The sequence below is a fragment of the Podarcis cretensis genome (genome assembly GCF_951804945.1).
Source record: "Podarcis cretensis genome assembly, chromosome: 13".
NCBI lineage: Eukaryota > Metazoa > Chordata > Lepidosauria > Squamata > Lacertidae > Podarcis > Podarcis cretensis.
In genome coordinates this window covers 43,902,700-43,918,907 of record NC_137182.1, presented here as the reverse complement: position 1 = coordinate 43,918,907, position 16,208 = coordinate 43,902,700, and the positions used below count along the sequence as shown (strand labels likewise).

Genomic DNA, 16,208 nt, shown 5'->3' with positions numbered 1-16,208 from the left:
CACACCATCAGTGTTCTCCAGTTCACCATCATTTCTTCATTCTCTTGAACAACTTCCTTGCTGCCTCTTTTATCTGATCATTCCTCAGACAGTAGACCAGGGGGTTAAGGAAAGGTGTGATGGCAGTGTAAAAGAGTGCTGCTGCCTTTCTGACTTGGCTTTCTGAGTGGCTTTCTCCACCTAGATCAGCTAAGTATACACCTGCTACAGAACCATAGAAAATAGTCACCACTACTAGGTGAAATGATACTGTGGAGAAAGCCTTCCTACAACTGCCTTGGTTAGCAGTTTTCATCAGAGTGAAAATCACGATGCTATAGGACAGCACGATGCAGGATAAGTTGATGAAAACCACCGTTTTCACAAAAATCTGATGGATGAAAGGAACATTTCCTAGTGGCGGGCAGGCCAGAGACAGAAGTGGCCCAGGATCACACAACAAATGGTCAATGACATTTGGTCCACAGAAGGACAACTTGGAGATCAAACTCACTGGTATAATAAACCACAGAAAGCCAACAATCCAACAAGCAGCTACAAGGGTATTGCAGGCACTTTGGGACATAATTTGTGGGTAACGTAGTGGGTGGCATATTGCCAAGTACCGATCAAAAGCCATAGTTGAGAGAAAAAAACCTTCCATTCCACCAAGAGAGAAAAAGATGTAGAACTGGAGAAAACAAGCCTGGAAGGAAATTTTCCCATGACGGGTCACCAGATCAAAGAGCATGCGGGGTACAGTGGTGGATACGTAGCACATCTCCAGCCAGGAGAAGTTGCTCAGAAAGAAATACATGGGAATTCGTGACAAGTGGGTGTCTAGAACCACCAGTGTGATAATGATTATGTTCTCAGCCAAGGTGACCACATAAAGAACAGTCAAAAAAAGGAGCAACGACAAATGTTTCTTTTGCCCTCCTGCAAATCCCAGCAAAATGAATTCTGTGACATCAGTTCCATTGGCCAACTCCATCTGGAATTACAGAACAAAAACACCTTTGCATTTCAAGAGCAGGTATCATTTGCCTGTTTGACTATAGGCTAAGCAGGTTTGCCCTTTAAGGGAGCGGTGTTAACGGAATAATTCATTTTCCTCCCCCAATGTGTGTTTTGGATCCTAGTGTTGGATTCAGACTTACAGTAAGTCAGGTTTATGCATGCAGAGTTATGTTCATAGGAAACGTCTTCAATTCACTGGTTATACTCTAAACAGAACAGAACCTATATATTATTACTCTTCAGAAACATCCCCTTTCTGGATTCTTTATTACACAATAGAGTTATGTGCTTTAAATATGCATTGGATGTGTTTTAAAAGTGTGGTCTGCACCTTTTCTAAATGTGCTTAGGAGTCCAACTATGCATGTTCCTCTGCATTAAGTGGTGCTTACTTTGGAGCTGCAACGCTCTTAGTGAGACCTACTGAACTAAAGGGCTCAGCCACACTTCTGCTGGTCCTGTGCCTAGAAAGCACAGGTCTGAGTGGTTTTGTGCTTGTCTCGTGCTTTTTGGGCATGAGTCCTAGCAGTTTTGCCTTTGCCCAGATTCTTTCCCTTTGAAAACCCCCTCTTTAGCACTAAATCAGAGCAAACGTCAATCCATAGAAATCCTGATTGACATTTGATCCCATTCAGTGGTAAACTGCTGGTTTTCCTGGGGGGAAATGGTAGACCAAGCAGAAGTGTGCATGAGTCCTAGATAGGGCTTCCTTCTGAGTAGACATTTCTAAGACTCCAACCTATTGGATTGGGTGCAGTTGGAGGGGGAAAATGAGTGGTAACCACTCTACACTCATTGTTTTGTTTTATTTCAGATTCCCGCTCTGCAAAAAAGCAAACCTTCAGTGATTGCTCCTGGTTGCTTTTGTAGATGTCAGAAAACTGCTTTTTTCTCTCTCTCTCCTGCCCCTCCACTTGCCTCTAAACCCCTTTTTGCCCCAACTGCTGCAACACTTTCTCCCCACCAGCTTTACCATGTGAAAAGCTCATCCATACAGTCATTTAATGCGAAAAGAAGAGGAGGAGGAGTTTGGATTTGATATCCCACTTTATCACTACCCTAAGGAGTCTCAAAGTGACTAACAATCTCATTTCCCTTCCTCCCCTACAACAAACACCCTGTGAGGTGAGTGAGGCTGAGAGACTTCAGAGACGTGTAACTAGTCCAAGATCACCCAGCAGCTGCATGTGGAGGAGCAGGGAATCGAACCCAGTTCACCAGATTACAAGTCCACTGCTCTTAACCACTATACCACACTGGCTCTCAATAGTACTCTTCCTGTACTTCCATTAATTCTCCATAATCCATGTCACTCTATTCCAAATTGGTGCTTTCCTACACGCTTCCCCTCCCTCAAACCAGATTTTCTTATACCAGAATACTCCAAACATAAGAAGGTATGAGAAAATCTGGATTAAGGGAAGGGAAGAGTTTGGGAAGGCAGCAATGTAGATGAGGACATCATATGGACAATGGAGAACTAATGGACGTTCTTACTATCCATATTAAACAACAGTATGGATGAGCCAAGAGACATTCCTGTTTCTCCATCATATGATATGAAAACAACTACAAAGCTTTCTAAACCAGAATGAAGAAGCAGCAAATTCATGAAATATGAACAACTGTGAACTGGTATCAGAGGAAGATCCCTGGAACAGCTAGTGAAGATGTTTATTATAGCAAATCGGATTCTTACCTTCATGCGACCCCCGCCCACCAATTTTGACACTGCACCCATGCAGACCCACCTCTCTTTCATTCTTACCTCAGTCTCCTTTGACTGATTCTTTGCCTCCATCGCATTCAAAACATTGAACCATCACCCTGAAGACATCTCATAAATGTTGTGTTTGTGTGCTCGCTGTCCTATGTGCCTTATAGTGGAACATGGAAGGAAGAAAAAGCGGGCCTGTTCACATATCACAGCTTTGATGTATCTGACACATATCTAATTAGTTGATGGGAATGAGTACCTCAATAACAATGTCATTAGTATCCGCTGAAACACTGATTGCCTCCCTCTGGCATACTGAAGCACTGGGGAACCTCTGCACATAATTGCTGTTTTTCTGGGCTCAGCTTCCTAAGCATGGACGTGTTGAAGCAAACCAAATGGATACAGTGTGTTATGGGAGAGGTTCCATGGTCATCCGGAATTGTGACAGAAGGGGTATTCTGATCCCAATCACGTCCTATAGAAAGAAATTGTCACAAGGGACTGAGGGAAAGAGCCTCCCTTTCTGGAGTCTCATGTGGATATAGACCCTTGGTTCAACATCTTTGCTTTCCTTTTTGGGCTGCTGGTGGTAGGGATAAATAAGCAATGGTTTCAGAAAGAGGGACAACACAGTGGTAGGAAGGCTAGTCTTTATCTTTTCTTTTTCCCCTCCCCTTTGAAACATCTACATGTAAGAATTAAGAATGAACAAATCTACTGGGTCAATGATTTCATATATATATATATATGTTTTACAATTTCAAATAAACATTTTACACACTTCCAAATGACTTCCCTTCTTCTCTTTCCATGGTTCATTTTACATATCTTACATCCCTGCACATTTTATTATAACCATTCAAATCAGTTTTCCACTACAGAGGTACCTCGGGTTACATAAGCTTCAAGTTACATACGCTTCAGGTTACAGACTCCACTAACTCAGAAATATTACCTCAGGTTAAGAACTTTGCTTCAGGATGAGAACAGAAATCATGCAGTGGCGACGCAGTGGCAGCAGGAGGCCCCATTAGCTAAAGTGGTGCTTCAGGTTAAGAACAGTTTCAGGTTAAGAACAGACCTCCAGAACGAATTAAGTACTTAACCCGAGGTACCACTGTATTATATCCCTCAATAATTATTTAGATATTATAAAGATTGAATTTCATGCTTCCAGCATTTTCAGCTATACACACTTATTTTCCATATACTCAATAAACTTTTTCCAATCTTCCTTAAACGTATATTCTTCTTGCTCTTTTATTCTAAATGTTAAGTCTGCCAGTTGTGCATATTCTGTCAACTTAGTTTGCCAATCCTCTTTAGTTGAAACACCACTCACTTTCCATTTTGGGGGCTAACAAGACATGAGCTGCAGATGTTGAATACATCAATAATATAACCCTCACCTATGTTCTCCTCATAGCCCTCATTCTCTCCTTTCTTTGTCCTTTGCTATTCCTTGGCCAGCCCACAAAAATAACCTGCCTCCTTCGACAAACTGCTTTTGGAGTCATCTTCTCAGTAGCAGTATCTTGAATCTTAGCAAAAACAACTATAGTGGTTCTAGCTTTCATGGCTACCAAGCCAAGCTCCAGAATGAGGAGATGGGTGGGGAAACATCTGGCCATCTCCATTGTTCTTTTCAGTTTCCTCATTCAAATGATGATGTGTAGTGCCTGGCTGATAGTTGCTCCCCCACTCCCTGATTTAGACAAGCACTCAGGGACTAAAGAAATTATACTGGAATGTAACGAAGGATCAGTCACCATGTTCTACTGTGTCCTAGGCTTCATGGGAATGCTGGCCCTTGTCAGTTTCACTGTGGCTTTCCTAGCTAGGAAGTTACCAGACAGTTTTAATGAAGCCAAATTCATCACCTTCAGCATGTTGGTCTTTTGCAGTGTGTGGCTGTCCTTTGTTCCAACCTACCTGAGTACCGAGGGAAAGTACATGGTGGCTGTGGAAATCTTTTCTATTTTGGCCTCTAGTTTTGGGTTACTGGGCTGCATCTTCTTCCCCAAATGTTACTATATCATTTTGGTGAGGCCAGAGTTAAACAGCAGGGGACAGCTTATTATAAGAAAGCATTAAAGCATGAACAAGTCTGTTTGACAAAACTGTTCCCTAAAGCCAATACAGCAGCCCATGTAGCTGGTCTCACTGGACTTTCCCCTGACAAAGTATTGTGATACCATCAAGGAACACAGACAGCTCTGTGGGCATGAACCATAGCAGAGCCACTCTTCCAAGTTCATTCTTCTCTGAATTTGATGTTCTTTCCCCCTCATACTAAAGTTTAAAAAGGAACACTTTTGTACAAATATTTTAAATTTTGAATTAAAAGCTAAAGGTTGCATTTCAGACTATTAAAGATATTGATGTAAAATTCACCATATTTTACAAGTGATTTTAAAAATCATGGAAGCTTAGTCCCAAGTAACTACTATGTGTAGGGTTGCAGTCATGCCACATGGCTGGTGTGAATCCAGGTCTCCTCAGCCAAATTCCAAGATCCTGACTACACCATACTACTTTTGGGGATCTTCATTGGTTACAGGGTCTTTTATTATGAACTTCTAACTTCTAACTTCACCAATACACCACTGGCCCCTTATTATCTAATGAAAGGAAATTAAAAATAACAGTCCTGAATATGTGACAAACACATTTCCTTCAGCAATTCCACAGGGAATCCCTAAAACTGAATACATACATTCCTCCTTGGTTATTAAAAGGGCTATAATTAAATCTGCTGTTCCTCAAAGATCCCTCTGGATTTTCACTGGCAACTGGCAACATAACACAAAGGATGCTGCAACTTAACCAAAATTACTTAAAAAGAGTCTGGGATACTCCCAGATTGCATCCTCTCAGGAAACTTAACTACCATTCAAATGAGACAATTTTTATCTTGGAGAAGCTGATTATACTATTGCCAGAGAAATCATGGTTTCTGCATAGAACAAACAGTTGCCCTTGTATGAATGGTGGTTTTAGTGGTCTTGCTGCTGAAACTGATTTCTTACGAAGTATGTCAGGCTCGCATAGTAAAATGCAGGCTCCAAAGTCCACACCGTCCACTTCAAATGTATCATCAGCCAGGAGAGTTCCTCATTGGTGGCATTGTTTTCCATGGTGGCTTCATCTCCTCTCCAGCAACATTCACTGAGGAACCCCCACCACCGCTGCCGGAAGAGCTTGTGTAAGAACTAAGCCACTCTATTGTGTGGGCAGGTAATCCCTCCCCCTACCTGGCCTGGTTTCCCTGGCAACGCTTCCCCCAGGTGGGATTGGACAACTCACTGGGGTAGGCGGGGACCTCCAGGTATCCCACCTGAGGGAAGGCAAAGCCTATGCTGATGGGGCCACTCCAGATCCAGGGCTGCACGCGTCCCCGCAAAGGGTGCCCCCCGTTTTAAGTGGGGAGCGGTCATTATTACAGCACAGGAATGATCAAACCTAGAGTTGCAGCCTCAGCATAATGGCTGAGGCTGCAAACCTCTACCCATTGACCTAGGGATAAGCACTTTTTATTTCAGTGGGACATATGCTGATGTAAAAATACATAGGAATGTCTTCTGAATTAAGAGAATACTCTAGAAGCTCCCATTTCTTGATAGGGAAATAAATATAAATGTATTGAAATGAGTATATATTTATGTGTCTGAGATAGCCCCTTTGAACTGTTGGTTTTGATAGACTTTATCTGAACAGGAGTGTTAGTGAAAATGAATTAAAAAAACTTTACAGAAGCTGAATGCTCTTATTGTTTCATTTCCTGATCTTAGGCTAAAGCTTGTTTCACAATGATAGCATATAATTCTGTGAATTACAACTACCAACTCTGCCTCATGAATAAGGAAGGGGTCATTGCAGGAGAGAGCTCAGACACTTTGTAAATGTCAGATGTTTCAAGGAAAGACCCCAGGGGTTCCAATGTTCCTATGGGCATCACATTAGTGACCCCTGGTCTTGATACCATTGGCCTTAACAGGTCTTTACTGGGACAAAACTAACAAAATGAATTTCAGTAGGGACAAAGGTCAGGTGCTGCACTTAGGTAGAAAAACCCAGCTGCACATATATAAGATGGGGAACACCTGGCTTGCCAGTAGTACATCTGAAAAGTCTGCATCAACAGAAGCATAGTGCCCCAATAAAAACACACACAGAGAAGATCTCTTCTACGCTGCGCAGAACACACCTGGTGTATTGTGTTCAGTTGCGTTCAGCACAATTTAAGGATACTGACAAGCTACAACATGTGCAGAAGAGGTTGGCACATATGATCAAAGGTCTGGAAGCCAAACCTTATGACAAAAGGTTGAGGGGTTTGGTATGTTTAACTGTGAAAATAGGAGACTGAGGGGATATAGCATAGCCATTTTCAAATATCTCAAGGGTTGTCACCGGGAAGATGGAGCAAGCTTGTTTTTTCTTGCTCCAGAGGGTAGGACCCGAACCAATGGATTCCAGTTGCAAGAAAGGAGATTCTGAGTAAACATGAGGAAGGACTTGCTGATTATAAGAACTGTTCAGCAGTGGAATGGACAGGAAGTACTATTGTTAATCATATCTGTTCCTTCTGATACTGTTTGCAACTCTCATTCTAGGGTGGTGCCTAAGCTTTATCAGCACATCGTGGCCATGGCATTTGCAGTCAAGGAGATCAATGAAGACCCTCACATCCTACCCAATATTACTTTGGGCTTTAACTTATATGACAGCTACTACAATGCAAGGAGCACATATCTTGCCACACTGCTGCTTTTATCCATGGTGGAGAAATGTGTCCCAAACTATATATGTGATGTTGAAAATAATCTGGCTGGGGTCATTGGGGGACTTGATTCTGAAATCTCCTTTTATGTGGCTACTGTTTTGGATATCTATAAGATTCCACAGGTAAGACACCCATGTACGATACCTCTCTTAGCCTGCATAGAGAATGAGGCTGAATTCACAGCACCAGTTCAGAGTGTGTCACCAGTTCAGGGCAAGGATGAAATTGGGGGCAGAACCATGCACACCACCCTCACCAGCCATTTTGGGATTTGCAGCATTTCCTGCTTAACGAGAAGGGTATCTGAATTGAGTTGCAGGGGAAGCAGGGGAATTGCTTCTAGGATAAAGATTCACTAGTATTTCCGAGTACAATAATTATTTGCCTTCACGACACCACACCCAATATGTCAATATTTAGGGGGAAAGGGCTTTCAAATTAAACACACTCTGGAGTTATGGCAAATTGCAGATACTGTCCAATTCTGCAGAAGAACAGTAATAGTACTAAGCAGCTGGTTCCAAAGTGAAATAAATGTTCATAGATGAAGTCTAAGAAGTCTTGAAAAAGAAAAGACAGAAATGGCAGTTCTGCTGTGTGTTGGGGTATGTGCTTTGTGAAGAGAAAAGACGCTCCAGAGAAGAAATGTGCATCTGACCCAAGTTGCAATTCCGATGTGGTTGCAGTAAATAATGTCTAACGCAGTGTTAGGCAATCCTTTGTTTAGGACATCGTGTGCCCCTATGTTCAGTTTAATCCTGCCAAACTGGGAAACTTTTTTTTTAAAAAAAGAATATAGTAGGGAAAATGCCCCCTCTCTGCTCAACAGAACAAATGTTTAACAAACAGGAATGGGAGATGACCTCAGTTTTCAGCCCATCTGCATGTGTGTCTTTTGTATAAATGAGAAAGGGCATGTAACCCCTGGTGGGTGGCAAAGGGCATGTCTGACTAACAGGATTCACCACAAAATGTATATTAATATTTTGAAAGAACTATGCAAATATTACTTTGCCTCTTCTCTTCCTCCATTCCCTCTTTAGCTCATTTATGGATCTGCTCCAGTGATGAATGATAAAAGCCCAGGGCTTCCCTTCTACCAGATGGCAGCCTCAGAAGCCCTTCAGTATGAGGGAATTCTCTCTTTGCTTCTGCATTTCAGGTGGACGTGGATTGGAGTCATTGCAATGGACAATGGAAATGGAGAAAGATTTGTGCAAACCATTTCCCAAATGTTTACCAAGAGTGGTGTCTGTTTTGCATTCATAGAAAGAATCCCCAATTTTAGTTTTATATCTGAAATGTATGGCTTGCTACAACAAGCGGCCAATATACAAGATCAAATTTTTAGCAGCAAAGCTAACGTAGTCGTTGCCTCTGGAGAATCTTATTCCATGGCAACTTTTAGATGGCTTTCATACCTATCAGAACATGATGACATGACCAAGAATGTAAAAAGTAAAGTATGGATAACAACTGCCCAGGTTGAGTTTGCTTCATTTGTCTATCAAAGGTACTGGGGTTCAGAAATATTCAGTGGCGCTATAGCCTTTGAAATTCACTTTAGAAACCCACCAAGATTTTATCAGTATGTTCTGCACAGAAACCCTTCCAGCACAGATGGGGACGGTTTTATCAGGAACTTCTGGCAACAGGCCTTTGAATGTGTATTCCCAGATATCACTTCAGACAAGGTGGAGGGGAATATTTGCACTGGAGAAGAGAAGCTGGAGAACCTTCCTGGGTCTCTTTTTGAAATGAGCATGACAGGCCACAGTTATAGCATCCATAGTGCTGTCTACGCCATGGCCCATGCCTTACATGCCATGTCCACATCCAGACTCAGGCACAGAGGAATGGTGTACAGAGGGAGAGGGAAGAATCCGAATCAAGAGTTTTGGCAGGTAAAAGGCTGAACATCCTCAACTGTGAAAGCCCTGTTACTTCTTGGCTCTGTGTGGGTTCCCAAAATGCTATCAGCTTGCTCTTTCCTCTCAGAGTTCAAACACTGTATGTGGTAGAAGAACCCAGAACTGAATTTATAATTCTGCAGACAGAATAGGAGGTGGCACTGATATGATGGTATCCTAGATGATTTCCCCATATATTTTTCTGCCTGCAAATGGCTGTAGAATCTATAGGGAAGGGAAATGATGGTTGTGTCCTTCTTTGAGCAGTTATTGCCCCATGCTTGAGGGGAAAGCATTTGTTATGATGGAAGCTTTGCAACCCAATGAGATCCCATGCCATTCATAGATTGGAAGCAGTGGTAATGGTTGAGAGAGATGTTCAGCACTCCCTCTATCCGATATCAACCAAATCCTTCCTTAGAGCTGGTGGTCACAAACCACTGCCGTGTCTTCTGAGGTGCTCAGGGAGCGAAGGACGGAGAGAGAGAGAGAGAGAGAGAGAGAGAGAGAGAGAGAGAGAGAAGGAGAGATTGCTGCTTAAACATTTTTAATTTTTGGACAATCAGAGAAAGAATGATTGTAAGGAAGATTGAGAGAGATGCATGTGTGTGAAAGAAAATTGGTTGACTCTCTCCATGCTTGGACCTGAATCCACTGACAGTTGACTGAATCAACCCCACCATTTCCTGTAGGTTCTTCCAACAGGAAAAAAAAAAATTCTCTGCCCTGCATTAGACTGCAGTCTTTTCCAAACCCCTTTCTTTTCTGTTTTCAATCTAGCTCCATCACTTTCTGAGAAGCATGTCATTTAACAATACAGCAGGAGATGTGCTGCTTAAACATTTTTAATTTTTGGACAATCAGAGAAAGAATGATTGTAAGGACGTTTGAGAGAGATGCATGTGCGTGAAAGAAAATTGGTTAACTCTCTCCATGCTTGGGCCTGAATCCACTGACAATTGACTAAATCACCCCCACCATTTGCTGTAGGTTCTTCCCATAGAAACAAAATGCTCCTCCCTGCATTAGACTGCAGTCTTTTCTAAACCCCTTTTTTTTCTGCTTTCAATCTAGCTCCATCACTTTCTGAGAAGCATCTCATTTAACAATACAGCAGGAGATGTGGTCTTCATCAACCAGAATGGAGAGGCAGCATCCAGCTTGGATATTGTGAATTGGATCATATTCGCCAACCAAAGTTTGCACCGAGTGAGAGTTGGGAGGATAGATCCACAGGCTCCTCCAGACCAATCATTCCTCCTTGATGAAGATGCCATAACATGGCACAGTTGGTTTAATCAGGTAGGGTTGCATTGTTTTCTAATTCAAAAGAGATTCAGTATTGAATAAGCAATCATTATCAACCTGCAGGTCTACTCACTGTTTTTTGAGCCACAAATTGAGGAGTGGTTTATGACCAAAGCAATGAGGTACCAGATTAAGAGCAAAAATCTTACAGCTAGAAGACACACATGGATTAAAAGCAAATATTTTATTAAGGAGGCTACAAAACAGAAGGACCCTTTTACTACAAAATACAGTTAAGCAAGGCTAACAGTGTAAATATGCCTTAGGAGATCCTAGTTCAAATTAAAATAACAAAAACTAGATTATCTCACCCTAATCCCACCCATTCACAGACCCCACTACAAGTGCATCCATGCAAATGTGGTTTTTGCATCACACAATTCATCATCTGAATGTGGGTCATTAGGTCCACATCAAATACCAGTTTTTCTTTGGAAGGGCGTGGATATAGAAGGGCAGGTTTTCTTCCAGTCAAATGGAGCCTCTGGGTATATTTCACCAGCACAAGAGGGTATACATGCTCAGAGACCATGAAGCTGCAAAGTGGACTTGGAACACTTCCCCAGGAAGCATCTGATGGATCCATGAACAGATGTACCTACTGGCACCAAAATCAGTTCTAGAGCTGTCTACCTAGTGGGCTACAAATCAGCAATTATAACAAAATTAACAGGGTAACTTCAAAGTGTACCTTATGGACAGAGCAATTTTTGCAGAACAGATGCACACCCCAGAGCAATATAGAGGGAACATCACATAATTTCAAACATTACGACTAATAATAAGAAAATAATAAACCATTACAGATTACTGAAAAGCTGTGTCAGCTTAGTAACACAGAGAAAGGACCGAGAACATAAAGGGTTCCAAATTCATTAGTGTCTTGATGAACCTTCTGCTGTTTCATTTATGGATTAGATTCAGCCTCTTTCTGTCTGTACTGAGAGATGTCTTCCAGGATTCAGCAAGAAAGTGAAGGAGGGACAGCCCCCTTGCTGCTACGATTGCATCCCATGTGCTGAGGGGAAGATTGCAAACCAGGATGGTAAGAGAAATAAATAGATTAGTACTTAGCATTGAAAGGTGCTGTAAGGATGACTGAGTTTGTTTCAAAAGAGATGATCTACTATGTGAAGAAGATGTTGTTGTTGTTGTTGTTGTTGTTGTTGTTTAGTCATTTAGTCGTGTCCGACTCTTTGTGACCCCATGGACCAGAGCACGCCAGGCACTTCTGTCTTGCACTGCCTCCCGCAGTTTGGTCAAACTCATGCTGGTAGCTTCGAGAACACTATCCAACCATCTCGCTCTCTGTCGTCCCCTTCTCCTTGTGCCCTCCATCTTTCCCAACATCAGGGTCTTTTCCAGGGAGTCTTCTTTTCTCATGAGGTAGTCAAAGTATTGGAGCCTCAGCTTCAGGATCTGTCCTTCCAGTGAGCACTCAGGGCTGATTTCCTTAAGAATGGCTGGGTTTGTTCTTCTTGCAGTCCATGGGACTCTCAAGAGTATCCTCCAGCACCATAATTCAAAAGCATCAATTCTTCAGCGATCAGCCTTCATTATGGTCCAGCTCTCACTTCCATACAACACTACTGGGAAAACCATAGCTTTTACTATAAGAAGAAGATAGATAAACTTTATTCGCATTAGCCACCAGCCATAGTAACATAAAACAAGCAATATATACAAATAAAAAGACAACAATGGGTAAAAAGGACAATCAAATGACCAAGATCATTGTTCAGATAGCGGCCCTTAATCTCATTGCACCCTTGATAAACCTAGCAACCTTTGCTGTTGTCTGATCATTTTGATCTGATAAAAGAAAGAACGATGTGGCTGTGAGATTTTGACCAGCTCCTCCATCTGAAGCTGGTACAGGCCCCTTATCTGGTGCCCAAATAGCGTAGTCCACACAGCGGAAGGATGATCAGTATGTGCCACATTCTTAATTTTTTATTTACACTTCTATGCTGAGAGAATACAAACATGCATAATGCCTCTGCGAGAGCAGAGAAGCAACTCCTCTCGGAAACAAAGAACACCGAGAGAAAACAGTGAAAAAAAGGAAACCAGTGAACGTCACATCCAGTCTCCCATTCCCGTGGGAAACCCAACAGCAAGTGACTGTGGAATGTAAACAAACTGTCTTGAGACAAGCATTTTGCTGCACAGTGAAGGAAGCAGAAACCAACAGTGGCCACAGATGGGCGGCCTCGGATGGTAAGTAAGAGTGGGGTGATGATCTCATTCCTCAGATCTTTATAAAGGGGACAGGACAGGAGAACATGAGCCACTGTTTCCAGATTGCCATCTCCACAGGGGCAGAGTCATTTCTCAGTTGTTTGTGTGATCCTGCCTCTTTGTGATCATTGACCTTCAGATAGTCTAAATATGTTAATCTAATGAGAATGACTCTGCATTGAGAGTAGCAAGGTGGTACGTGGTTCAAATCATATCTAGAAGGGGCTTTTCATTCCTTTTGACTTACACAGGCTACACCCAGGCTAGTGTAATGATATGTTCCAAAATCGTGAGGAGGAATGGCCCTGGCTCTGCAATTTACAGACCAATATCTCTGAACCGATTAAATGCAACAATACCACATTACAGAGCATCAGACAGTATTAAACGTGTTTTAATTTGAGCAGAGCTCTTTTCTTCTCAGACAGAAAGTCAACATTTCAGGAAGCTGATGTGATATGAACTAAAGGTCATTTCCTTATTTTTTTCCAGATATGAATGACTGTCATAAATGCCCAGACAAAGAATATCCAAGCAAGAACCGCGATGGGTGTCTATCCAAGGATATCAGCTTCTTGTCTTATGAAGAACCTTTGGGCATCAGTTTAGCCTGTTTCTCTCTTTCCCTTTCCTTGATCACAGCTCTGGTACTAGGTACATTTATAAAACACCATGACACACCCATTGTCATTGCAAACAACCGAAACCTCACCTATGCTCTCCTCATCTCTCTCCTGCTCTGCTTCCTTTGTGCATTGCTCTTCATTGGCCGACCTGAGAAAGTGGCGTGCCTCCTCCGACAAACAGCTTTTGGCATCATCTTCTCAACTGCTGTTTCTTGTGTCCTGGCAAAAACCTTCATGGTGGTTTTGGCCTTCATGGCTACAAAACCAGAATCCAGGATGAGGAAATGGGTGGGGAAAGGTCTAGGCCACTCCATTCTCATTTCCTGCTCCATAGTCCAAGTAGGCATATGTACTGTGTGGCTGGCAACCTCTCCACCATACCCAGATGTGGACATGCACTCTGTGATGGAAGAAATTATACTAGAATGTAATGAGGGGAGTGTGGCCATGTTTTACTGTGTCCTCATCTACATGAGCTGCCTGGCAACTGTTAGTTTTGCTGTGGCTTTCCTTGCCAGGAAGTTACCAGACAGTTTCAATGAAGCCAAGTTTATCACTTTTAGCATGTTGGTCTTCTGCAGTGTTTGGCTGTCCTTTATTCCCTCCTACCTGAGCACCAAGGGAAAATATATGGTGGCTGTGGAGATCTTCTCCATCTTAGCCTCTGGTGGTGGGTTGCTGGGCTGCATCTTTTCCCCCAAATGTTACATAATCATTCTGAGGCCTGAGCTGAACAATAGAGAACAGCTAATAAGGAAGAAAAATTAAACAAATAATAACCTGTACTTTGCTGTATCTTATGCTTTTTTCTTTGTGTGCAGTAGAATATTTGCAAACACTTGTTCAGCAGCTGCCTTACATAATTTTTCCTAGATTTTTTTCCAGATCTTTTTTCCTAGATTTTTTTCCTAGATGTTTTTTCTAGATTTTCCTTGTGGTGATTGATGTTAGGCAATCATAGATATTGACTATTGAACTCACTCTGGAGACAAGCGTGAACAGGGGAACTACCCCTGATGCTCTGAAAAATGCCATTTTCTCTGTTGGGGAACCAGGAAGCTGTCAGCTCCCAGGAATCCTGAAAGAATTAAGAGAAAGATAAGAGTAGAAGAACCATCATCCTGTCTCATTTTCGGATATATTGAATAATTCCTCAATGTTCAAAAAGTCACATTGTTTCCTGATTTTGAAGTGGATGTTAAAATGCTGAAGACAAATGTACAGAATTCAAGTGACACTGCCATAATGTCTATTTTGTCTCTTCCTTTCTTAATGTGGGTGAAGGATTCCAGTTATAGGGAAGTACACCAAATAAATACGATGTGCACTCAAGAATTCATATTATTTCCATATGACAGTATCAATCCATTCCTTCACTGCAGAGAAATAATTATGAAATAAATGCTCCACAACGTATGTTTGGGTTGTATAAAAACTACTTTATCATTTACTAACAGATATATCCCATTTCCATATGTAATGATCACTGCAGTTCAGGTTATAGAAGAGCTAAAAAAGAAGGGAAGGCATTTTGCTCCTATGATTGCTTTCCATGTCCAGAAGTAAAGATTTCAAACCAAAAAGATGAGGAATGTCATATGTAGATGTTTTCTATTTAACAGTTGCCACCTATTTAATAAATGGGTGTATTCTATTTTATAAATAGATTGACTACAATCTACCTGGCTCCCATCAGCATTTTAAATGCTTAAACTAATTGCTCTAACATTCACATATGTAAAGGGTTAATGGAAAGAACAGTAGAACTCTGGGATGTCATACACTCTGTGGCAGTTATGGCAGTTAGTGGAACAGTCTTAACAGTTAGAGCAGCAGGTTTGTTGTGTTGGGCTGCTGTCTGCCTGAGAGTTAGTCAGTCTGTAACAGTTTAATCTATGTAAAACGTATTAGCAATTTAACTATCACCTACCTGCATTGAACATAATATTCTGCAACTGCAAATATACTAAGTCAAAGTTATTTGTTCTTTAAACTTTAATAATAATAATAATAATAATAATAATAATAATAATAATATTTATACTCCGCCCTCCCCAGCCAAGACCAGGCTCAGAGTGGCTAACAACCAATAATAAAATCAAGTTGATTAAAATACAATTTAAAAGATTAAAATACAACATTAAAATATTAGGGTTCAATCTCTTAATAGGAGCAGAAAGGAAAAAGAAAGAGGGGGAGGAAATCAAACTGATTCCAAGCCAAAGGCCAGGTGGAACAACTCTGTCTTACAAGCCCTGCAGAAAGAAATCAGATTCCGCAGTGCCCTGGTCTCATGAAACAGAGCATTCCACCAGGCTGGAGCCAGTGTTGAGAAGGCCCTGGCCCTGGTTGAGGTTAATCTAATTTCCTTAGGGCCCAGGACCTCTAGGGTGTCCTCTGTGGGGCATATTTTTAAAATATTAATAGTACACTAAAAAGAAAAAGAAGAAGGGATCTAACATATATCTCTCCCACTTAAGAAAAGGCTTTGGCTGAGATAGGATAAACATGTTTTCTTTCAAATATTACACAGAAACTGTCGTTCAAAGCAAGTGATTACCTCTCCTGTAATTATTCAGAAACACATCTTCTCCCTTTCCCTCTTCTGTGCCCACATG

General features: G+C 41.7%; 2 protein-coding genes across 2 annotated transcripts; one reads left to right on the top strand and one right to left on the bottom strand.

Annotated features, from left to right (window-relative positions):
- Window positions 1-28: 28 nt before the first annotated feature.
- Window positions 29-973, bottom strand: LOC307201641 (olfactory receptor 11G2-like; the record flags this gene model as incomplete). The annotated part of the gene is made up of 1 exon (XM_079950939.1): window positions 29-973. One exon carries the CDS (start codon window positions 971-973, stop codon window positions 29-31), a length of 945 nt encoding a protein of 314 aa, XP_079807065.1.
- Window positions 974-8,335: 7,362 nt separating this feature from the next.
- Window positions 8,336-14,642, top strand: LOC307201981 (vomeronasal type-2 receptor 26-like). Its single transcript, XM_079951578.1, has 4 exons — window positions 8,336-9,409; window positions 10,490-10,717; window positions 11,642-11,768; window positions 13,457-14,642. Exons 1-4 carry the CDS (start codon window positions 8,573-8,575, stop codon window positions 14,356-14,358), a joined length of 2,094 nt encoding a protein of 697 aa, XP_079807704.1. The 5' UTR covers window positions 8,336-8,572; the 3' UTR covers window positions 14,359-14,642.
- Window positions 14,643-16,208: the final 1,566 nt, after the last annotated feature.